At 36.2% G+C, this 26,233-nt stretch overlaps 1 protein-coding gene across 10 annotated transcripts in view; it reads right to left on the minus strand.

Moving 5' to 3' along the window:
• The window catches only part of NF1 (neurofibromin 1), a 103,753-nt gene that overhangs the window by 53,262 nt on the left and 24,258 nt on the right, over nt 1-26,233 (minus strand). For 5 of the 10 annotated variants that reach the window (XM_055797077.1, XM_027781344.2, XM_055797080.1 and 2 more), the window contains 24 exons: nt 25,425-25,559; nt 24,749-24,862; nt 22,555-22,634; nt 21,058-21,181; nt 19,398-19,541; nt 18,458-18,704; nt 18,061-18,134; nt 17,873-17,956; nt 16,828-17,268; nt 16,307-16,446; nt 15,614-15,736; nt 15,067-15,150; nt 14,409-14,525; nt 13,647-13,828; nt 13,330-13,541; nt 12,539-12,700; nt 11,422-11,525; nt 10,383-10,518; nt 5,685-5,747; nt 3,558-3,716; nt 2,633-2,730; nt 2,340-2,486; nt 1,805-1,951; nt 1,324-1,434 (listed from right to left, as the gene is read on the minus strand). In XM_055797077.1, coding sequence (XP_055653052.1) covers nt 1,324-1,434; nt 1,805-1,951; nt 2,340-2,486; nt 2,633-2,730; nt 3,558-3,716; nt 5,685-5,747; nt 10,383-10,518; nt 11,422-11,525; nt 12,539-12,700; nt 13,330-13,541; nt 13,647-13,828; nt 14,409-14,525; nt 15,067-15,150; nt 15,614-15,736; nt 16,307-16,446; nt 16,828-17,268; nt 17,873-17,956; nt 18,061-18,134; nt 18,458-18,704; nt 19,398-19,541; nt 21,058-21,181; nt 22,555-22,634; nt 24,749-24,862; nt 25,425-25,559 — 3,428 coding nt within the window. The other 5 variants (XM_055797078.1, XM_055797083.1, XM_055797084.1 and 2 more) reach the window with 5 other exon arrangements.

Raw genomic sequence — 26,233 nt, forward strand, 5'->3', positions numbered from 1 at the left:
GCCAGCAAAAGCCACACTGGCAAAGGCAGCAAAAGCAAAACCAAGAGCCCCACCGGCACAAAACGCATCGGCAATAATCCGACCGCAAACATCTGTTCAGGATTTGCCAGCATCCATAAGCACCACGCTGACGTCAGGACTCTCGCTACCACTACCAGTGCTGGTAAGCACTTTGTGGACCTCGGCAGCACCACCACGCGCCCCACCGGTGCCAAAACCTGCAGCCCTGCTGCCGCCAGCCAAGGCCTCACCAGCGATGCTGTTACCAAAGGCACCACCACCACAGCACACAGACGAGGTAACAACAGCTCTAATCTTATCTGTCTTTGATCGCACTCGCTTGGGAGCACATTGATTTTCCTTTTCATGAAAGGACTAAGAACGACTTTTAGTAATGAGTGTAATTACTATGGAAACTGCTCTGAACATGCCGTCCTCTATGCATTTTATAGTGCAGTTACTTAGTAACTAGACTGAAATACCAAGGTTCAATTATTCTTACTCTAGCTGCAGCTTTACCACTGCACACACATTAATTTAAATAAAAATAGTTTATTTAAATTTTTTTGTTGCTGTTTTGGTTTGGTTTTGTTCTACAGAGAGAATTGTGATTTATTTGACCACAAACTGGCCAATACTGATTTTGGGATATTCTTCCCAAATTCTTCAATACCGCAGCATATGTTACTCGCTGTTACGAATGACTACCTTCCAGAGTAGGGAAGACTTCAAACTTTCAGAATTTTGCCTTATTGTATAAACACAGCCTTTTGCAAAGTTCACACGTCAACATCTGCTTATTAGTTTAATTAGTTATTATTTCCACAGATATCAATCATTTCCAGAAAACATAGTATTATTGTCATTTAGCACATAACAGTGAAACTGAAGCAACGTTATGGTCTTGGCTATGTGTGAAACTTGCATTATTTTTTCAAATGGGATACAGGGACCATTTTCAGAAACTTTATCCCATGTTTTAGCTTGTTATTCATTTCACACTTCAAAAAATGAAGATTCTAAAATTCCTGATGGGTTAACAGTAATGTGGTCTAGATGTAGTTTAATTGAGACAGTGAAAAATTAACTAAATGTACTTCAAGTTTTAGGTATTTTTCCACAGATAGTCGCGTACTCCTGGGTGGAAAAACTATTGACAGTTCTGATTTAGGGAAAAACTCAATTAAAAAAATACTGGCACCAAAATCAGATAAACTATTTTGTGATTCTTATTTGTTACAAAGTCGGTGTCCCTTTCTTACATACACTTGATACTCCTTATTTTAAGTTTGCTTCAGACAGAGAAGGTGAAAGATTACTTACCGCCGAGCAATGTAGTAGAAAACAGGATTGCCAGCTTTTGATGTCCCAGCTTGGTAGAAAATATTTAATGTTTTCAGTGCTTTGAACTCCTCTTTTTCATGTACCTGATGCCTAGAAAGCAGTACATTGACATCAACTTTTCACAACTGTCTTTCAAAAAAAAAATTTTTTTTAAATCCCAAGCCCTCTTTATTTGGATCTTTAAACAAAAGTGCACACAACCTTGAATCTTTTTAAATCATGAATGTTACTGCCATCTCCCATTCTCAATTTAGTTTTTGAAATTAAAATCTACTCAGAAACCTTAACAGTATATGTAAACCTAGCTTTTTTAACTCCAGAAACCTTAATAGTATATGTAAACCTAGCATTTTTAACTCCCCTTCAAAACATAATCTAGAGTCTTAATAACTACTTATACTGCCTTACATGCTCAAGTCTAGAAACCCACGATGTGTCCCCTCCCCAATAACCTCATTACCTTGTCATAAATTCTTCAAATTTGGAACTAGTGAGATTTAAACTGGACCAATGGGTATCTGCCACAGGTTTGTGCTCAGGAGGACCAAGATAAGCAAGAAGAGTAGCCATCTTGTCAAAAGGTCGTCTTCCAACAGCTTTGTGGTCCCTAGAAACAGCATACTACTTAAAAGTCCTTCTTTACTCAGGAATTCCCATTTTTTTTGCCCACTATCCTTCCTTACCTTGAACAAGTTGGATTTGCTTTTTTAAAATTAAAAAAAGTACTCAACAAAGAAATAAGAAAAATGTTTGTTACACACAGAACCATTTTTACACAAGATGAGGCAACTATGCATTTGCACAAAAGGTTGGCAGTAAAGTGGGCAAAGACGTTAGGCATGTTCCCAATAACTGCTTGTCAATAAGACAAAAGTTTCTAAACATAAGATTTTTCAGCCATCATCCTCTTCTCAGTAATAATAACAAAAACATCTGAAGGTATTTCCAAAAATTCATTTCCCATGACCAACTCCCTTCTACACAGCAAGTCTTACCTGTTGCTGGAAAGGTACTGGCCAATTTTCTCCTGATTGTTCCACAGCAACCGGTGCAAAGCAAGTACATTGCCATCGCTGATGAAGGACAGGCTGTGATTGACAGTGTCACTAGCTGGGCAATCGGATGCAATATCAAGGAAAAACCTAGAGTTCAAAATCAGGAACAACCACAAGCGTGTCAGGGAAATCTGCCAAGTAGACTCAATGTAAATTAAAAGGCTTTAAGAAAATTCTCCGCTTACTCTTTACACATGACACAGACTCTCTGTGCAAGTTTCCAAAGGGCCTACCTTCGTGCTGCATCAAAATTGCTTTTTACAAAATCATTAAAAGGCCGCATATGTTCTTCTTTTGTAAACAGGACATGGTTGGCAATACTCTGAAGTATCTAAATAATAAAAAGATGGTAAAGACACATAAAAGTTCAATGTACTAACTGTTATGGTAGTCATGGTAACTTTACTTTCAGGAACACTCATTTTAACTTGTGAAACTTCAAGAAAAAAAAAAAAAAGGCCAACAAGCCAACTAATTCAAAATATGTTCATTTTCCCAGTATTTTCTTTCACATACTAGAAAACAACTTCCCTTACTCATAAACTTTATTCAGGTTTAGACCAGGAAAATGTATCATCTTTCAAAACCACCGATTAATAGATGTTAACCACTACTTCTGGAAATCATACAGACATGTAAAAGCAATAGCATATGCCTATTTCAAGAAAGCTGTAAGTTCTCAACATTTAAAATGCACAGACCACAGAATTTACATGTCATCACTGAACTTTTTTTATTTTTTACAGGAAACAGCACTAAATGAGATTAAAGATTGGGAAAAACACTACTTTAGTGCTAGTATAACTTTAATCAGTATCTGGCTGCCATTATTCTCACCGTGCTCAAAGCGGCATTGGTTTCTTTCTTTGTTTTCAAGTAAGGCTAGAAGCTCAAGTGAAAAGGCAGAAGGCATTCCGTTAGCTTATACATAATTTTGGCAAAGCGGTGTTTGGTTTTTTTTTTGTACAGACTGCTCCCCATACTTACATTGCTGTGAGCTGTGACATTAACATCATGATGTATAAATATACTACGGAAACTGCACTTCAAATAAACATGATGGTCGCTACAAAAAACTACAAAGAACAGAACTAGTAGAACATTAGATAATTAGGTAGAACATACAATACAGCCTAATAAAAATATTTATTGATTCACCTTTGACATCAGTTTCAATCCCCTTTCAATTCTTGGTGGAGGCTTCTTATCTAAAATCCCTGCCTCGTAAGGGGAGACAATCGCAGGATTGATGAACCGAAGGAACATTGCACTTCCAACCGCTCCAATGCTGTTCTGAGGAAATCGCTGACTAACAACCTATGAAGTTGAGAATTATAAAGAATATTTTTGCATTAAAGAAAAGGGAAAGCAAGCTGAGAAAAGCCTTGCATGGTAATCCAACTTTAAGCATTCTTTCCATAGCAATCAAGCTCAATACATTTGAGTAGGACTTTCTTGCCTTGACAGGTCTTGCATCATAAGACAGTCAGGAAAGAGGGGAAACAAGTAAGGGGCAAGGGGGCGATCAGACACTAGCTTGCTTTGCTTCAGCCTTCGTACAAACTTTCTTGCTAGGGTGAAATTGCTACAATAGCTACTGGACAAAGAGAAGAAGGTGTTTCAGAGTTACTGACCACTTAATTCCAGGACTCTGCCACTGACAGTAAAGGAGACAAGTGCTCTATGTTCGTACTCAGGTGTGCAAAGTCTTCCCATCAAATACAGGTAATTCTTTTTAAATTAGCAGGTCTTTTATCTGTGTATTTATAACTTCGCTATTGATCACAAGAGCCTCTCCAGCAGTAAGACTTATGCTGTAAAGTTTCAGGAGTAATTACATTTTTGGGAAGGAGATATTTGAGGAAATACTCTTCAGAACCATCACATCTCCACAGATTTGCCAAAGGAGGAAAGACAGAATGAGCCAGAGCTGAGTGGCCAGTGTACTTCTCTGCCTATACATACACTGTCCAAAATCACTTAGCAGGAATTTGCTAGGAGAACTATAGATTTAGAATATTGTTCATTGTTATCTAGAGGAAAAAAAAAAAAGCTTTTCTGAAAATGTTGTAACAAAAAAGAAATCTCTTTTCTTTTTAGGAAATCAACTATGTATTACTAAGAATATAGTCTATTCTCTAGATATCTTTCATTTGACTTTGAAATAAAAATTCTTAAACATGCTACATATGGTTCTATAAAGAATCAGTATCTATATTTTCTTATGAGTAAAAACTTTGATTCAAAGCAAGTCACATTCTACCTTTTCACAGAATAAAATCAGCAAGCTTTGTGTTTTAAATCGTATTGTTTAAAATAAATAAAAACCAAACAAACCCCATTTTACTGAAATACTTCAAAACAACTAGTGCCATCTCAAATCATGCTTCTTAAAACAGATAAAAGCCATTAGTACATACATAATATATAGAGAATCACTTTGGTTCAGTAATAATTTCATTCAGTTACCTTGTGATGCAATTACTGATAATATTTTCTTGTAAAATACTACTTTACACACGGATTTTGCATTTAAACACAATTACTATTCTGTTTAGTTACAGCAAAAAAATAAATAAAAATATTTTTTTATAATAAAAGTAATTTTCCATTCTGCCTCTGTTTTATTCAAACTTTTTATTTTGAGGTAACTGTCAAAGAAAAGGATAAACCTTTAACTTTTAATGACACCACTCTATCACAATCTACATATCTAAACTCTTAAACACAGCAAGTTATTTAAAATGGGAAATCTGCTTTTCTGAGTAAATACAAGTGCTAAATTTTATCACTTAGAAGACAAACAAAAGATATCAGAAACAAGTCATAGTAGCCACTTTTGTTACCCATATATATATATATATATATATATATATATATATAAATATTGTTCTTCTCCCAGAATGCAAGCTGAAGTCAAGTTATCTGCCAGAGTGTTAAAACAGCTAAACAGACTCAGGATTTTCCCCAAAATCAAAGAAAATATTTTCCTTCCACATATTTTTTTAATTTGAAGATGGCAGCAAGGGTAGAAGAATCAGAGTATTAATTACTAAGCAGTAACGTTAAAAATGTCTTTTGTTTACTCAAATAGGCACACAGAGAATATTTTAAATGTAACTTAATTCCAGTGTTAATTGAAATGAAAGCTATTTTGTGCCAGAATTAGTAGAATGATTTTACAGTGAGGTCAAATAGACTGAAATGAAGATGTTTTGAACAAACAGCAAAAGATTTCTGTTGTGCTTTGAAAGAAATGGCTAATAAAAAGGTCTCCAAACTTACTGATTTTTTGTTTTCCTTTTTTTCTTTTACGGTAGCTTTATTCAGTAGAGAGTGGCAAGTTGCCTACAGAACAGAGATGAGCACAAACAAGTCACAGCACCAACTACATACAGCAACAAAAACCAATGTTGACTTGTACATAAAATTACACAGTAAAATGTAACAAACATAACCAACAGAAAATGAAATATATAAACTAAAGACTGATGATGGAGTTTTTATTCCACGATTTTATTACATCTTATTTACAAAGCACTAAATTCAAAACAAGCAAATGTTGCGTTTCAATCATTTCTACTATTTCTGGCTAGATTAAAAGTCAAACCACATTAATGTGCTCATGATACACAATATTGGGCATTAAATGGTATATTCAGCTTTCAAATGTATTTCACCATCCCCAAATAATTTTAATAGTAAAAATAGCAAAGCGTTATCCCTTTGAAAGACATTACTTTTAAAATAAATTTAGAGTTTTAAATCTTCCCAATGTTTCTCTGTGTGTCCTTCAATTTACTTAGATCTGTGAATCATCACGGTTATTACTACTTTGATAACTACACACTGCCATAAAACACTCTGTGGAGAAAGGAAGAAAATGCCAGCGGGTCTACCTTAACTTATTATCGATTTCCAAATCAAGATATCTGACTTGATTGTGCTTATTTCTGCAGTTCATTTAAATGCACAGGGACCCACCAAAAAGCATCCCATTCTCGTGTATTTCCCACCAGGATCTGAGGAAAGCTATCACACATCAGCCTGGTGCACTGCCCCCCGGCACAGGGTACATTTTGGTCTTGGAGCTCAGCCTATGTCCTTCGTGTCAGCTGTAACAGCGAATCAGCACCACCAAGAAGCCCTACTGAGAGCAACACCTGGAGCTGTATCAACAGAAAGCTGGCAGTATGTAGCGGTTTGAGAGCAAGCATGCACCAACAGTTCAGATCATCTTTAGAGTATCACAACAGACTGGAACTGGAAGAGAATTTCTAAAACTTACAAATGCAACAGAGAAAGAGAAAAAAAATAAACCAAACCAAAACACAACCACCAAAACAAAACCCAAAACAGTCAGTAAAAGCTATTCTGCTACCCAAGCTAAATTTAAATAGTCCAAATTTGTGCAGGACCTATTAATATTTAACCAATGGTGCCTCTGCCAAATTTCTGTGCAATTTCTACACTTCACTTCCGAAGCAGTCATATACATACTCTACTCATCAGGGTATTGCATTTAAAGCAAGTAAAATTTCCATACCTCTCTATTAAGAAAAAATCATGTATGTTTGTGTGTTTTTTATGAAATAGCCAGCAGAAATTCTTTACATGAGTCACATTGATCACCCTTGTTCGTGAGCACGTAACACTCCTAAACATACATTACCTGAAAATGATCACGGGTGAATCTCTCACAGTAACTAGTTATATGTTGTTTCCAAATGAAAACTTTTCCCAGGGCTCTGTTCCAGTAACAGAAACCTCAGACGGCACAGACCCCAATATCCAACTAAATGCACCATTTCCATAATGTTGCTACATGGAATAAAATCAGCTAGAATTCATTTACAGAATACATCTAATGAGTATTTTTCACACACATACTTACTTTAAAACTCTAAGCATAAAAATACACTGCAAAATTCCGTCTCTTTTACACTATTGCTTGGGATGGAACATACTCACTTATATAGAAAATGAAGTTACCTTATAAAAATCACCTATTTGGTTCTTATGATAAAAATGGATTAATAACCCAAACCATTCAGATTTTAATTGTACTTTCTTTCAGATAAAGGCCAGACTCTTCAAAACTCTCTGGAATTTGAAAGTACAGAATAATTATTACACTATTTCTGATGAGCCAAACATCTGTACACAAACATAGGTGTTACTAGAAAGAGTTTCTGTAGTAAATGTTGACACCGAGTATCAGTTAATACCACTTGTATATTTGCCAGTAAATCATGTCTTTCAGGAACAAACTACCCCTTCTTACCAAAAAAAAGTAAAGGCAAGAATAAAGCCAAAAGACTTGATATGCTTCCACAGAAGGATCTCTGGCAGTGTCCACTGGTGAGTGCATTTTAGTAATTCCATTTCATGTAGGAATTCAAAATGGTCTGCATAGTAATAATTCCTAGCAACATATCACTGAAATTGAAATAAATCTGATACATCCTAGTAACAGCATATTAAAGCAATTCTAGGGAAGAGATGTGGGACAACATAACATCAAACAACAAAAGCAACAATTGTGTTTGACATTTTCAGTAACACTCAAACATGCTCCCCGCCAACATCTGTGAGACTGTGGCCATTTGAACTTGAAGGAAACCAACCTGTCCCTTCATTTCCCAATTTAAACAAACGGGGAAAAAAAAAAAAAAGAAAAAAAAAAGAAGACCCAGATCACCGCCCCCCCCCTCAACCTGAATACAACCACTGTCAGAAAGAGAACCTGACAACTTTAGAAGCCATTTATACAAGTTGTTATAGCAGAAAGGCACATCACTTGCACACCTAGTCCATTCCAACAGCCCACAATAGCAACCCAAGATCCACAAGTCATCCACAACAGACACACAATTCACTGCTGCTCACTTCCAAGTTCTGAGAATTGCAGCAGTTGCATTCACTGTAAAAATGACTAGACTACACTGTGTAGAATTTTATAACTCATAGTTAGCTTCCACAGCTCGGAAAAAATCTGTTTTCCTTGCTCCACTTTGGACCCGAGATACAGACTCCTTGGTTGAAAGGCCAAAAGCAGTTATTCCAGACCACAGCTCAAATATTCTGCCATGCACAGCTCTTCTGTGACAGTCCTCCAACAGGACTGCAAACTGTATTTCCTATGAGTCTGGAGAGCAGCAGGAATATGCCCCACTGGAGTTCTTAGCAGCAGCTAAATCCATCAGAAACACACAAAGAGCAAGAGAGAGACCTGTAAACCTACAGCAAGCTGCTGCTGAGCCACTGCAGAGAGCAGCAGAAATGGGAGAGAGCAGGAAACGGGGATGGAGGCTGGGGAGTGCAGGTACTTCAACAGCAGGCAGCCAGGAAAGGTCCACTACAGTAGAACTTACTCTACAGAGGGCAATGTACTGCTCAGGAAGGCTTTTTCTCTTTAAGCATCATTTATAAATGGTACCAGAAACAAGCAAGAAGAGGTGGTCCCAGCTTGGTAACTTTCCAAGGCTCATTTGAAAGCACTCAAGTTTTAGCCACAAACAGAAGTCAGTCTCTGTAACTTGCCTCATTAAAAGAGCTCTATAAATGCATTTATCTGTCTCTTCTAGGTTCTCTCCCTCCTTTTGACCTGCTAAATTTCTCAATACTCCGTGTTCGCAAATATTTGGTCAGCCACTTAGAAGTACAGCAGCGCTTTGCATACAGTAACATGCTCCAGGCCTCTGGCAGGCAACAGCACCTCCATCAGAGCATGGTGCCTGTAGCAGGTGGACAGTATTTTACTTCATAGACCAAAATGCATTCCTGTTGTCATTCTCCCTCTCAAAAACAAGAACCTACCCTCAGGAGTACAGAGCACCTTGAGTGTCCCAGCCACAAGGCTAATGCCATTTACCAAATCGTATGCCAGCGGGCCTCCTTCCCAGTAAAGGTAACAACAGCTTGCTTTACCGTGCTGCCTGGCAGCCTGATTTCAGAGACTCCTGCTTTCAGAATGTGATTATGAGACATGACACCGAGTGTGATCAGAATAAAGCCTGAATGATGCAGTATTTCAACCTCACCCACAAATGACCTTCTTTAGAGAAGCACAAATAACCACAAACAATTCTCTACCAAAGACAGGCATATAAAATGCTATTGACTATTTCTTTCCATTATACTCGGCATCAATCCACAGTTTCTAAAATTTAGGACTTGCAACTACCATGGTCCCACTGAATACCTTCAAGTTCTTTCTTACGAGCATCTTTACCCTGCTTTTCTACCAAAAGTAGAAAGCATAAGATTATGCTCACCTGTAATGGGCAACTACATAACATTCCTGGAACAAAAAACTGAATAACATATTTCATAGACAATTTTTGTAAAAATTTACTTCAGAGAGAAATGCTCTTGAAGAAATTGCCTCTATTTTTATGCAGAAAACACCTACCTAGAGTCAGTAACTGTACAAGTAACTATTTTATTCACAAAGTTAAGGTTTATCAAAGACGTGATCTTTAAGACAGACTTTTACATAATTCACTATATTTCTGATTTAAGTAATCCTGTATAAAAAGTAAAGTACACTGTTTCTATATTCAAAAGTTTTGTGTTCTCTCAACCCAGCAGTGATTTTATTATTTATTTTCCCCTTTTACTGCCTTCCTTATAGAAGTCCCACAGTGAACTGATAAAAGCAAGTATAACCATTACCTCCCTAGTTAATCTTTAGTCTCCCATAGAGGTGCTAAAGCAGAGATTATTGCTGCCTTATTAGGTCTGAGTTCTTAGCTGTAATTCAACTCCTTTATTAAAAAAAAAATGATGTTTAGTCATCTCCTGATTGCCAACCCAAGTCGTAAAACACCATTCAGTCCCTACATTCAGATTCCTGTTGTTTAACAAATATCTGAAAACAGTCTTTAAGAAATGCCCACTATGCACCCACTACAGGATCAAGCTCCAAACTGCTAGAATTACAACCCAAAGTTTAGGGGCAGGCAACCACTGCAGGCATACCTGGTATAAACAATGGCACACACTGCGAAGTTGTGGTGGGAACTCCGAAGAAGAATTAATGATTGCATGAAAAAATTTTTCTGTCATTTGCAAAAGACTCCGCTGGTTCTCTTCAAGACTTTCCGTAGGCTCCAGCCTGAAACAAACCCATAAATGTATGACCAGCAATCAAATAAATGATACTAGCTGTACTTATACATTTGGAGTAATCCTACTTGTCAGGGTAAATAGCGATCTTAAGGAAATAGTTATGATCTTTTACACAAAAGTTTCCATCGATATTTTAAACTACAGAAGTTACAAATACAACTTATTTTAAAACACTGTAATAAACAGACAGCTGTAAGTGGGATTCTCTCACACCTTGCCAAAGACACATACATAATTCCAACTGAGAACTGCTTTATCAGTTTGATGACAGTTTCTATGAAAGGAATTTTGGAGGTAGACACAGATATTTGACAGTTAAACTACAAACGAGAAGGTCTATCTTTTTGTAAGCTACTTAAGAGACAAATACTTAAAAGTTTTTCTAAGAGTTAGAGATAATTCAAAGCAATAGAGCAACAGCTACTAAATCCAAGTCGTGATGTAAATCACAAGTAGTGATGTAAGAGAAATTAAATTTTAAAAAAATTACACACACAACATGCACTCATTCTGTCTTACTTCTGTAATTAATTCAATGACCTAAAGCAGATGCTTTCTGGTACTACTGGAAATCCCCACATTAGTGGCCTACATAAAAGTATGAAGCAGCAAGTAGGAGAAGAGGTCCTGCAAGAGCTCTCTGCCTTCCTTACTCTCTCAGGGCTTAAGAGGACATGCAACAAAACTCATCTCGCTGTGTTGGGACAGCTCCGTACAATTCTCCCTGGGTATAAGGATTGCAGATACAATTAATGTGTCTAGTAAAGTGAGGAGTGGAAAAGTATGAAAGTAAGAGAAAAATATTTGCCACAATGAAAAAGGAATCCTATTTATGACTGTGAATCGTTCACAAATAAATACGTTTGTTCCCCGCCTTTGAATCTCAAACCTTGTTGGATCCACCTCAAAGCTAACATGCTGCCACTCAGAGGATGTGATCACAGTCCTTAATAAAGGTTCCAAAAGCTTCTGCAAATATGTGGCACCATATACCTATGTAGAAAGAAAATCAGAACAGATGGCCACATTGACATAGCCATTCACAGGAATGCTCCAAAATTCTGTGTTACAAAAGCCTGAAAACATTTGATTTGTTTTTGTGTAAGCCAGATTTCTGCGAAATTTGTGTTTCTTCATTATAGTCTCACTTCTGAAACATAACTGTAATCAATTTCTGCAAGCATTTTAATTCACTTCCAATTTAGAGAAAACCATAGGTCGCTCTCTAATAACAACAATAACCAGATGGGATTCTTTCTTAGAGCACACTGACTCAACACTTGATCTCTGCACATAGCTTTTTAAACTGAAATGGAAGCATAAACAAGACCTCAGACTTTGTCTCCCATTTTTAAATTGCCTTTATATTTTTAAATAAAATCAGGAACAGTCTTCAAACTGGTACTGGCCCCTAAATCACTTTTATAACTAAACTAGTCAGAAGTTTAAAGACCCCACTATGACTCAAGATTACTTAGGAAAGGACTTTAAGATAACTAAAACTTTTACAAATGTTCAGATGTTTGTATCAAGTAAGTTATGTGCCCTAAATAACTAGTAATCTTTGTTGAAAACTACAAATCGCAAATGTTTTTGTTTCTGCAACCAGTTTTCTTCCTTACAATGCAGAATACATAGAGTAGGCAAGACGAAACATTTACTGTCTTGGGAACTTTCAAGAGGACTAATTGCAAACTTAAGCCTGACTGAGTCATGAGGTTTTGGCAGAAGGTTAGTTCCAGGAGGATTTTTATTTTTTAGCTGGGCCTGAACATATGAGACCTCCAAGATTTAGTTTATCAAACGTTAAAATGTTAAAAGCAGAAGTCCCTGAACATAACTGATGTTGAGAGCCGAGACTAACTTAAGCAGAGACCCAAAGGCAACTCTGTACTATTTTCATCTAATCCAGTTACTGAAGTGCTTAATACCATAGATTGGTAGTTTGGTATTTTTACATCCATAAACTTTTCCTGTTATTTAGAGAGAAAAATTAGATAATATACCTTAAAACAGAAAGTCATTATTTTACTGGCTAAGCTGTTTCCTCGGAAGAGTGTCTGCATGGAATCTGCTAGTTCAACTTCCTTTGAAAACATATTCCAGAGTAGCTGGTAGAGCAAGTGCCGGGAATCAAAGAGCGTGACCAGGACACGAGCTAGCTCATCCTTAAAAGAAGCAATGAAATGTTAATCTGACTAGCAGTGAGTTAAAGCAAGTATGAGAAAAAGAATTACAAAAAACATACCAAGCAGTTTGTACTAATGTCTTACATTTGCTATGGAGTCTTCCATGTAAGTATAAAATTAAGCACACACAGTCTCTCTTCAAATCTTTCCTATGCTACTGCTTGTCTAAAAATCTGCCTCAGGGTATCCAGTCATACAAACTCATAATGGTTAGTCCAGATAGATAAGTAGTTATTCTGTATAACAAAGCCCAATTCATCTTGCTAAATTCTAGAGCAGCAAATACAGTTCTGTTTGTCTGCATTACAGCACACACAATCTGTAATAAATAAACCATCTCAAACAGATGTATTTATTAAAATAACTGTATATGAAATTATTCCTAGACATTAACTAAAAATTTACTATAAAAACGCAGTTTAAAATCAAGATCTCTGACAATTAAGACTCAGTACGCTTTTCAAGAATATACTAAGAAAGGCTAGCTATCATGAACAGTAGGTCATATTTCTCTGTAGCAGATTGTTGTTAGACCCTTAATGTTTGTTTTATTTCAAGTCTTAATACTGTAAAAAAATGTAGGAAATAAAATGCATGAATCAACTTACCCACTGAGAACAAGGCACCACATTGGCTAAAGCCATAGCAATAGGAAGCTCCCCCTGATCACCCATCATTGTAACCAACTCCACCAATCTCTCAAACCGATCTGCTAGCACTGTTTCTGCTAACGTATCAAATTCTGTTCCCTGCTGCAGAATTTTGGTGAGGACTTCCATAAACGTAGCTCTTGTTTGGAGGTCTTTATGATAGCCCAAGCCTGATTAAAAAAACCCAGAACTACTAAGGAAGATGTTAAAATAAATTAAATACCAATGTCTTCATTATGTATTCATTTATGCACAGTTATCTCTAGCTACTTTACCTATTGAGTGCATTAGACCACTGTCCACATTTGCATTGAGCAAATTTGACATAGCAAGAACAGTGCAGTGCCGTAGTGAAGCTAGTCTTCGAGACATTCCACGTTTCCTGCCACCTGTTTGTGCACTTTCGTCTTCAACTTCACTACAGTCATTCAGAAGGTTCATAAACAGTGTGAAGTATCTTAAGAAAAAGAAAGAGACTTGGATAAGTAAAACAGATTCTACAAAGGCAACTGTCTGAAACTATTTGCATACAGTAGCAAATAGACAATAAGCCTCCCCCCGCCCCCCGCAAAAAAAAAAAATCTCTGAACTGCCCCAAGTAATCTTTCTTGTAGCATAGCCCAAACTTCCACACATGTTGTAACGACCAGAAGACACTGCCCTAAAATGTGTATGTGGTTTTTTTCAAACCAAGCAGTGAATTTCCCAAGCATATCTTTACAAACAGATGTCATGAAAGAAATTAAGTTTCATGGATAAAAACATAATACCAAAGCAAGCTAATCCCTCCCATGAATTATGCATACATCTGCATTAAGCAGAAACAAAGCCAAATTTGTAATTGTTTTTTAAATGAAAATGCATCCATAAACCTAGGGGGCAAAGATGTGTGACATAGAATATATAAGTAGTAATTCCTGTTTAGATTAATAAAATTATTTCTGCTAGAAGAAAAAAACAAACATAGTTTGTAATAAAAGTCATATGGTGCATCTACTTGTCATTGTATAGAAAAATAGTTAAAAGCCACTATTTACTTAAGAAATAACTGAGATTTTGCTTCCATCAACTCAACACCATCTCCTTCTTCAGGCTGTAGTGGAAGTCCAGCAAGAAGAGAGACCACTGCTTCCATACTTGCTTGGTCCAAATCTCTGAAAATTAAATTTTAAGAAGCTGTGAATCAGTTCAGTAGAATTAGTCTCTCCTTCTGCTTGATAATTTTCCCATCCAGTACCAAGTCCCTTCTTTTCCTTATGTATCTAAATGCAGGTGAAAAGAGTCATTACTGAAAAAAAAAAAGTTACTCTAGTAAAGTTCTGTCCATCAGGAAAATAGCTATTACATTTTGTGGTACAGGGTCAAGCAATATATCTCCTAAGGACAACAACTGCAAACCAAATCTGTCATAAAAACCCAGTAAAGCATAAATTCAACACTATAATGTTTGATGATTTTCTTCTTCAGAATGCATCACATGAAGACATAGGTCCAGTAAATATTAGTTAAGACTATGCAATAAATATTTTTATATATAAATAAATTTAACATAAAATTTATATTTCAATTTTTGTCTTTTCCTTAAATTACTACTGCTAAAGGGAGTCCAGTCAAGCCAGGTCATCTGTGGATCTCAAACACCACCTGGAAACCTGTTAGCAACTTTAGAAACAGCTTAAGAGTATTCTTTCTTACCTTGTCAGACATTTCACATCCTCATCTGTTGCTTGATTAGATGTTCCCATAACCCAGTCTGTCAAGTATTCCACCATTTTGTTCCTATTACATATAGATACATTGCTTTAGCTTTGGGGGTTTTTTGGGTTGTGGGTTTGTTTGGGTTTTTTGTTGTTTTTGTTGTTTTTTGGTTTTGTTTTTTTTTTTAATAGCCCTTCCTTCAAACACACTTACTACTGCTGGCATCATTCTTAGTTATTACAAATTCAGAGTAAGAACTATTTGAAACACTACACACACTGAAGATGAACTGAACTAACCTTAGTATACCAAGTAATACCCTGGTCTCTATCACACAAAATTTTTACATGTGTTTAAGTATCTCCACAACTAAAATAAAATTTTAAATGCAGCACCAGGCTCTAAATTATTCTGAAGACAAAGATGGAGTACTATTCCTATACCAGGAATACTGGTGAGAGACAGGTTTTGATTTTTTTTAAACATATAACCAAATGAAATTACACTTATCCACATTACACTATTCTAACAGTTATATACTTACCTAAATTTCATTTCTTGGCAAAATGAAAGGTCATCTCTCCTTTCCATCATTACTTCTACTAACTGACAAAGCTTAGTTTTTATTTGAATTGCATGTACCAAATTTCCAAGGACACGCACATACCTTAACAAAAAAGCAAAAAGATTAATTAAAGACTTCATGCTACTCCACACTACAAAGCCCACACACTTGACAAATCTTTTCAGCTCTATGCTGGAACCTACACATTGGCACCCAGCAGACTTGTGTAATGGGTTAGCAAGTGGGCTACCTTCTCCCCTCCCACCCCAAGTAAGGCTGCCCTTATAGCAGCTGAAGACCAGTACTGATTTTCTTCTGGCTAAAAAAGATTTCTAGTAGTATAAAACTGAACAGAAATCTGCCCTTCAGCTGGTTTTTAAACACAAACATCATTGTCTAGAAAAGAAAGCAGGAATGCTTACAAGAATGGGGCTAAACTATGGAACGGCTAGTTCTTTAAAAAAACAATAAGGTCACCCTCTGTCAAAGTATTTTATGCTACAGTATAAATTATCTCCATGATTACTGAAGCTGTCAGAACCATGTGAGAGACGATCAGAAAATCAGCTGTTGCTTCTCCACAGATGCAAGCAGAAAAGATATAAACCAGAAGGCCCTACCTCACTTCTTAAATGTATTACTTAGTATAGGAAGGTCAACAGGATTTCTTACCTAACCAGATTTAGCATCATTGTCTCAATACTAGCTTGTCCAAGATGTTCTGAGCTCCCTTCTGTATGATTGTCAAGCAAATTCTTCATTATAGCAATGGTTTGCTCTACAAATTGTGTGTTGGTCTCAGTGAGCAAAACCTACAGGAAAAAAATTGTTGATCTTAATTCTTCACACACAAAACCAAAGAAAGGGTATTCATCAAATATACTGCAGCATTTAAAAAAAATTTGAATCCAATATATGTTAAGATTAGCTATGTCTATACTACCAGCCATAACTATTCTGAGAGCATTTTCACAGATTCTGTACTCGGAGTTCACTTAAGAATTCAAGAATGCTTTCAATTACCTGATGTTAAATACAATTATTATTAATGCATGCTACAACATACAACCACAATGTTTGCAGGATCTTTTGTACAAAACATGAACAGCTATCAATTTCAATTACCTACATGAAAGACAAGACAGATGCTTTTTATTAAGACCCAAATGTGAACGAATATATCACCACTTTACCTGTCCTTGAGAATCAAAAAACTTGCTGATGGTATTCTTCAATTTGTTAAACAGCATTGGATAAAGTGCTGGACTCAACTCCAAACCCACCAGATCTTTAATATTAGTCCGTATCTGAAGTCCCACTTTCTCATGGTTACAGACCATCAGAGTCAATAATCGATCAATAAATTTGCTAACAGGAGTCTCTGCATTTCCCTCCGTGGACACCATCGATATCATGGAGCCCTTACGCTCATTGACAGGGCCCATAGGTGGGCTGTAGGTTGCTAACCCTGCGTTGCTACGATGCTGCAGGCACACTCCTCCAAGGGCACATAAGAATCCCGTCATGTTGATCCACTCTTGAAGAGAATCTGTGTCAGATAAGTCTATGGAGCCTCCCCCACTAACATGCGACATTCGCCTCTTAACAATTGTCTTATGAAGGCTTTCAGTAACCTGGAAAAGAATGGCTGAAGATGAAACCTCTTCAATTAAACATAACTAATGGACAGAGTCAGAATTTTAAAGTATTCTGTAACACATCCCACCATTTACAATTCCAGTCTCAAGAATTTTCTAAGATTCACCTTTTATACTTAGTGATACTATGAACAGAAAATTATAGAGGCACTGTTTTTAGAGAAGCTGAAAACGGCTAAAAAGGACTGAAGGCCTAGTCAGTTCCCTGCTCTGCACCAGGGTAAAGCGTATTTAAACCATGACAGCCAGCAGCTTGTTTAAAAATTTTCAGTAAAAAGGATTTCATAATTTCTGTGGTAGTGCTCCAGAGTTCTCACTATTTTGTTTTCAATTTCTTTTAAGTTTTTAAGCTCAACCTCCATCTTCCTTACAGCAATTCAAGTGAAACTACTTCTTGGTCTCTTAGTAAGCATAGTGGGGACAACTGATTACCATTATTTTTCTGGAATATTTTCATGGAGCATAAGTCTGCCTACAAAACTGATTTCCTAGATTAGAATTCAATTCCTTAAAATAAATAAGCTTAAATAGTTATTTTAAATTTCTGAAGGGTTGAACCTATGGAAAAATTCATAGTCACCTGCCCATCTTCCATTTTGGTCTTTGGATAGTTAAGGATTAGTTTGGTAGCTTGTTCCCATTTTGCATGTGTATCCTCCCAGGCCTAAAATAAAAAATACCAAGATTTAACTTCAGAACTACTTGTAGCAACAGTATTTTCTGTTTTCAAAAAAATATGCATACAAAGAGTATATAAATTCAGTTTACCTCTGTGTTGCCCGCAGTTGGATGTTCAATGCGTCTTAGTAATGCCATCACTCTTTTCTGAAGAGCTGCTCTCCCTATAAAAGGGCAAAGAACAGTTAGTCAAGTTTTTTGAAAACCTGCCTACATCAAATAAGAGATCTTTGAAAGTAATTATTAAATTAACAGAGCAACATATCCCCTTAAAGTGTTTAGGAAAAGGATTATTCTTGTTACACTTTAAAATCTTCATGAACTTAAGCACCCAAATTCCCTGCACTTTCTAACAATTAATTCAATGATTAAGATATTCCAGTGAAAGCAGAAGTAAATCGTATAAAGAATCTCAAACTGTTTAATGAACTCAAATGCAAATAACAGTCTTACTATACAGGTAGGAAGGATTATTCATGATTCTTACCTGTTGACATCATATTGCTAACAGATGCAAACTCCATGAAAGTATTGTAGTTTGGCAAAAAATTATGCACTGAGACTTCATCTACTCCACATCTGATATCTGCTTCCTCACAGAGGTGACGGAAACAAGACATTGCAACAAGGACTGCCTCAATATCTGGGCTCCACAAAAACATGTATAAGGCGACTTCCAATTTTGTTTGGGCTTGGCGGCAAATTGGCGTTCCACTGCATCCTGCCGCACTTTCCTTTGGAAACAGGGAATTCAGAATTTGGTAATATTGCTTATGAATATGGCAACTTTATTAAAATTCAGCCTTATCCAAATTGTTCTTTAAAACTGCTTTTATTCTAGACAAGATTAGAGCTCTTACATGCTGTTGCACAAACGGTGGCTAAGAACCTGCTCCTTTCACAAGGATAACCATGTACTTAGGAAAATTTTATTGATGCTGGAAAAGTGTATATTAAAAAACAAAATGGAACTTTTGGCTCATCAAAGATGTTCTAAATATTCTCTTTGGTTTTTTCCTGCAGCTAGAACTCATAGTACAGCTAGGCTTGAGAAACTTGTCTGTCAAAGGGTATACCTTAGTAAAACACTTGAATTTATGATCCATCAGAGTACATTCAAACTACATGCAATACTTTAAAAACTGAGATTTCAGATTTATTAACAAGACTAACATGTAGGGATGCTATGTGCAATCCTAAGGAAAAAAAATATTCACCAACATTTTAACTTGAAAGAGGTGTTAGTCTGAAACATCATTATTAACCAGCATATCAGATGCATACATCACTGCAGGATACAGATGTCTTTTCCTCCTCAGAAATAATTATTTTCATTTTTTTTAAATTACTTTCAAAGTAATTTAATTTCTACTCACACACAGGTTTTCCTCCCCAAGCGTTAAGAATTATTATCATGTATTACTTACAATGGAAGAATTCCCTTTCCCTTTCCTGAGGGTAGCTCCTGGAGTACAGCGTATCATTTCTTCATGGTCAAGAGAAATTTGACTAGTTCCACCTCCAGAAACATCATAGAGGAAGAGAAAATGGCAGGAACTCCTATCTGATTGCTATAAAGAGAGCAAAGGAAAGTAAGAAGTCAACTTTTTTTTAAAAAAGGGTAAAAAGGATAGATTTCAGGAAGGTAAAAAGCTCTTCAGCATCTACATAGTACATTTCACACTGCTGCTCTCACAGCTTTATAAAGTTTCCCATACTAATGGTATCTTAGAATGGTATTTCCCCTTAAGAAATTTCTCCACAGTCATCTTCAAAAAAAATCACCTTGAGGCAAGCACATAATGATGCCTTTTCCTCCCTTCCTTGGAGCCTCTGATTGAAGTAAGCATAAAATGATGTCTCTTCCTCGCTTCCTCAGAGCCTCCTGAAAGCACCATAGGCTTCTTGGTTTTACTCCACAGGATGCACACTAACATAATTATAATTTAGTTGTAATTAAGTCTAAAGAAGCCAAACTCAGGGGTACTGTACATTTTATTCTATATATTTTATAATTGATCAGAAAAACAGGAACTGAAAGTATGAAGCACAGCTCTATTATCTTTTTCTGATCCTGATATTACTGAACATCCTCTAAGCACTAAGAGGAAATAGATTTTTTAAAACAACTAATTAATTATTAAATGGAAGGAGAACGATGATATTAAGCATGCTCTCTATTTGAAGGACAGCTGATTTCCACTTAGAGGCCAAATGTAAAAGTCTTCCTGAATTCATAAAAAGCCAGAATGCCCAAGGACTTCAGCTGTAATACGCGAGATTGTATTTTACAAATATGTATTAAACTGGTGATACCAAAGGAAAAAGCCTATGACTTGGCATCAACACAGATAAAAAAATAATGTCCACCAGTAACAGAGCTACCACAGTTGAAAAGGAAAGAAAAAAAGTCACTTGAAAAAATCCTTCTCCTGAAAGAGGACTTTTAAAGCATGCTATATACTACACCTAAGACAGTATTCTTCTCATGTTAGCATATCTACTTTCAGGTCAGATAGAAAAAACAGAAACCCTTCACTTCTTCTCGCAGATCTTTAATTCAAAAAGTAACATAGCAAGTCTGGTTTTAATTCTAGCAAGTATAGCATTACAATGTACGTTTGGCTCGGAAAAAGTCCCTTGAGATTATTGGAAAGAAGCAAGTCAGAATTCTAGGACTGACATGAACATGAGATCCAGAAAGAAAAATTTCATCCATGAAGAAGTATTTTTATCATTACTAACCTTCCCTTTTTCTCACCTTGTGGACTATTCCCCTTTGTATTACACAAATAAGTATAAGGTACCAGGTTTCTGCCAAACATACGTTTTCCAGGCAAGTAATACAACCTGTGTAGCTGAAGTAAGAGGGAAAAAAATCCTAAAGCTAACTTCGGTTAACAGCTCTAATCCAGGGTGCCTCACAAAGCACTGTCTCTTAGCAGAGAGGAAATCAGGAAACAGAAAGTGTAGGTGTAGCTATTAAATCTCTTCCAATCATAAAAATGACCCGGTAAACAAAGGGAGTGACAAAACAGAGCAATTCATTTTAATGAATCTAACAGATAGATGTTAACATTTACTTACTTTGTTTTTTAGAAGAAATTTATTCCTACAGATGAGAATCTCTCGTAGCCACTTGAGGATTTCTGTACTGCTGAGCATCTGATGACTAGTCAGTTTCTTGCAGATATAAAAAAGCATTTGTGAACTGCAGCAAAATGAAATTCAGCATTAGCTTTCTAATCTAATAACATTTTGGAAGATATTACTACATTTTACACAGAAATAGGCAATTAGCATTAATATCCTACACATATACTAGCATCATCTTTTAAAATGTATAATAGATAAAATATAGGTGTGTACTTTAAATGACAAGCTCCCCTTTGACCCTTCCCACCGCCCAGCTGGCCTTTTTAGTTCCCTAGAGGAAGTTAAGCAATTTGGGTACTTGTTAGAAGTCCAGACTCCAGGGCTGTCGATTCAGAAGTCCTCCATTTATCCACAGAACAGATACAGCACAGACAGTGGCAGTACAAGTTTACCTACACTGCTCTGATAACGTGTCTCAACTCTGTTCTGGAAGGAACACATCTAGGGATGTTCCTTCTTCATATCCATTCAGGCCTCACACTCTCTGTTAAAACTGCCAAAGGGTCCAAATTAGTGTCAATTTTAATGGGTTTGTCCCCCAGCCCGAACAGACCACAAACTCATCTCTACTATTAGAAATTACAGCAATGAGTTTCCACTACAGCCCACCTAGGCAGGGCTCAGCCCCAAACCTATCCCATAACAAGCCCCTTAAGCCATATTTAGCAGCCATGCAGGCCAATTTGTTGATGCTGGTAAGAGTGTTCCTCCTAGACTGTTGTTCCCTTTCTTCTCAAAGAAAACATCAGTACCAATTCAGATTGGATCACCAATTTTATTTTTTTTCCCCATTATTTAGCTCACTCAATTCTTAGAATTCTCAGTTTACAGATTGCTGTTTTTTGGTTTAGCATTTTGTGTAATTTTGACTCTTTTGGGACTTGATTTCCCTTAATATTCTCCAAGAAATCAACTGCAACAGCTGCTGTGAAGTCATAAAAAAGCAAGACAACTTTAATGAATTAAAATTGATTTAAATACAAAAGACAGACAAATGGAGATCACAGGTCAGGGCAAACTACTACCTTCTTTAGGTGAGGGCTTCAGAACCATGATTAGCAAATCCACACTTCTAGAACTGCCTAGCATTACCCTCCCTCAGCCCCGGAAGGATAAAATAGAATTTAAACAAGCAGTAAACACTTGAATGAGGGGGGGGGGGGGAAGTCTCTATAACTTTTCAAACTAATCATTTCTACACCTTAACATCAGGCTGAAGAGACTCATTAAAAAAGCCAGCAAAAAGTTTATTATCTTTATTAAATTCGTATACTATAAGATACAACCTTTTCATGAATACACATAATAATTTTGACTGCAGATTCATGCTGGAATTGCATAGCTTTCCCAGAACATTCACAGCTATTTCAAAAGAGAAGACAAATCAAAACAGCTATTTCTCTAATTTACAAAAGTTAACTTACATACCTAATTTCCCAGAATGTTTCTATAGGTGCGTCAGGATTCCACAAGTCAATGCTGTCTAACTGGTGAAGAACTAGCAAGGCCTAAATTCAAAACAAAGTAGAGTTGCACTTTGGCAGAAATTTACAAAGTATATCAGCACAGGCACAGAAACAGACACAATCACCTATGAATTACACTGTTTTAAAACAAGAAGAGATATAAAAAGCATTTTATCTAAAAGTATTGTTAGTCCATGTCAGAAGTATTTCACTTAATCTTTGTTACATATTTATAAGCCAAACCTATAGGTTTTACCTTGTATTTCCATACAAAGCCATAGGAGACACACAGACACAATGTTTCTAAATTAAAGAGTTTGGCTTAAATATTTACTTAATGTCCAGCTGCAAAAAAAAATTATGCAACCAATTCTACAGATATAAACTTCTAGTGGCAACAAGTTCTTTGCCAAGTCAGGACAGGCAAGTACTTTGCTCTTCGCAACCATTCCCTGGCACAAGCAAAAACTTAGCTAAGAGGAGGTTCTGACCACATCCAAGAGCATACTGGTGAACTATGACCAATGCTTTAAACTCTGCTTTTGATTTAGTCAGATTAACTACAAACATTTCAAAAATCAACTCCTCAAATTAGCTGATAAAAAGGAAACTGGTCAAAGGCTACAAAGAAACACAAAACTATTGATTAGAAGTTGTTTATTCTTAATTATATCAACCAACTACAGCAAACAAAAATCTCTCCTCTGATGTCACCTATTACTTGGGGGTGTCTGATACACAGGCAGACAAATCTCCACTTGGTGAAAATACACACATTAAAGACAGAAATGTGAAAGCCTTAGCTACTTTTCTGACAAATTAAAAACTTTGGTGCAAAGGAATTGTTGGAATACTGTTAAAAATGACATCTGAAAAACAAACAACCCATAGTGTGGTCCAACAATATTTAAGTAGTTATTTCAAATTGCTTCCTAGCTTAAACAAATACTCCAGAGCTTATTTGCTAACCTACTAGTCAAAAACAGACACAAGAGGCCAATTCTCAGCTAGTTAAGCCAATAATTAGGTAGACTGGGGATCAAGACCAGTAAAGAATCAAGACTGAACAGTACACCAAAATTAAATAACATAATGGCCAAAACTTTCCAATCACTGAGTTCCCATAAATGACCATAAGGCTGTTACTACCCAACATAAACCTCCACAGAGACTTTCACACTGAAAAGGATTATTCTTATACAAGAAATATTCTTGAATTCGACCATTTAACAATCAAGAAATACATATTTCATATTGATAATTAGTAGTATATTAACACTATTTGCAGCAATTCTTGTTGAGGCAAGGTTTAACCAAAAAGCCTTATTTCACCTACTAAAAATCAAATATTTATTTAAAGCTTTAATCGTATATACATTTTTTCAGTCTACCTATGAAAACCCAAAACATGAAAGCTGTCAATGAAGCACATATGCTACAATGCACTTTTCAGAAGGGGAATCTAAAGAAGGCAGGATAGTAACAGGCACCATGGACTGAAAAAACAAAACTCTTCCTGTTGCACTATGCACAAGGAGAAGCTGAAGCCTGCTTTCGCTGGATATGAAGTGCCTGGGAGACCCACCGCAGCAAAAAATGTTACAACTGAACTGGTGAAGTCACAAAATCAGCACCTTTGCATGGAAAGGCCAAAAATCAGAAGTAACTTGGTGATTTGTTAGCTGCTTCAAGTGAAAGCTGGCAGGAAGAAGGTTTCAGTAGCCTTAAATATCCTATCCATCCCTCCCAAACACACAACCTCCTCTGATTCACAACAGAACAGAAGACCAGCCACTGCCTTAGGCATTTTTCTCACAGTCATTTAGAAAACACACAAGAGAAAGGGCAAGCTTAATGGTGCTCTCAGCAGAGATGGAACAGAGGAACTGTCAAGCTGCATTTGATCACCACCAGGGATGAACAAACCATATAATAAAGGGACACAGGGCTGTCACAAGAGGCAGAATGAGTTGCTTTTTAAAATTTTCTTAGAGGCCTCTCCTGTAAAACCTGCAGTGCAGGAGGCATTTAGAAAAAGATCAATAGAGATCAAACTCTAAAACACAGAACTTCACAGCTAATACTTCAGAGCTTCTACAACACCCTTGATTTGTCTGTGTACTAATCATTTGGTATAGAGAACATTTACCCCTTACCTCCATGGCTTCTTGTGCTATATCTGGCATGCTGGACTGCGGAACAAGTTGTACAAGACCTGTAATTAATTCAGCCGTGCTACCTTGTGTCTCAGGACCTTGCTTTCTTGGGTTCTACACAGCAAAAAGAAAAACAAGTTTAAATTGCAAAACTTTTTAATGACTGACCATGTTACTGACCTCTACAGCAGATTCCCATAATTAAACTAAGTAGATTTCTGGATCTTTGAGTACATGCTTTTTTTTTTTTTTTTTTTCCCCACAACTATGATACCCTGTGCATACCACATCTTTGACAGAATTGAAATATTTTTAAATTAAACATTAAATAGACCTGAAAAAATGGAAGATCTAAGACCACATCTGTCTTTCTACTCACTGAAATGATGACTGATTTCTCCCCCAACACTTACTTTAGTTTTCTTCTTCTATTCCCCTCTCCTCCCTTCAGTGTTAGAGAGCTTTATGCTCCAATGCATTGTGTTGCCCTGGTTCTGTAAAATTTCTTAGTTTCTTTTTGGTTTTGTCTTTTCCTTTGAAAGCACAGAAGCATTATGACCAGAGAAAAGACTGAGTAGGGTAGTATCCTAGATGCCAGGTTTATGGGTTTGATTTTTATTCATTTAGTAGCTTCAGAACTAAATTTTACTATTAATGAATACTTTGATATACTTACACACAGCAAAAGCTTTGGATCAGCATGGATCAGTTTTACCAAAGACAACAGCAAGAACTTGTAGCTTCTGGTTTCCATATCAGTAGGTTTTTCTTTAAATTTAAGGCTTGTCATTTTCTCCTTAAATGTAAGACTCTGATGGAAGGAAAAATCACAGACATTGTCAGTAAGGTAGTCTACATAGCAGTTGTAATTAAACATCTAAGTGTATTGTTTTTATAATCTGTAATTCATGAAAAAGTTTAAAAGTATATAAAATTTACTCAAGTATAGTCACATAGCCTTCTACTTAAAAATCCCCTTTTATATACGCATATGCTATCACTTATTGTATCTTTAAAGTTTGCTTAAGAGTTGTTTTAGTGAGCTGCACGTGTACGTAAGAAGTTTTTGCATAAGAAACTGTGGCAAAAGAAAAATGGATAGAACTACCAAAAAGAATTTACAGGAATTTTTCTCCGGTCAGAGAAAGAAATAAATGTATCCAAGTAAGCTTGAATACATGAGAGGGTAGGGAACTTTTTTCCAAAGGGAAAAATAGTCTCTTTATTTTCTGCCATAATCACAGTCCAGATGATAGCATTTTCATCTTTAAGACCTCTGAAAAACAAACCTTTCAGTTTTCACAAGGAACACAGTCCATCGTTTAAATAAAAAAAAAAAACACTAGTTCCATCTGAAAAAAAAAAAATAAAAAATCAGTAAGCTACTTCTGTACCAGCCAACTTCCTTATATGAAATGGAGGACATTTTAAGGTATGCATTGACGGTTCACATAATGTGTTCTGGTTTGACTCCAATGTGAATTA

This window comes from Falco peregrinus, chromosome 2, assembly GCF_023634155.1.
Source record: "Falco peregrinus isolate bFalPer1 chromosome 2, bFalPer1.pri, whole genome shotgun sequence".
NCBI lineage: Eukaryota > Metazoa > Chordata > Aves > Falconiformes > Falconidae > Falco > Falco peregrinus.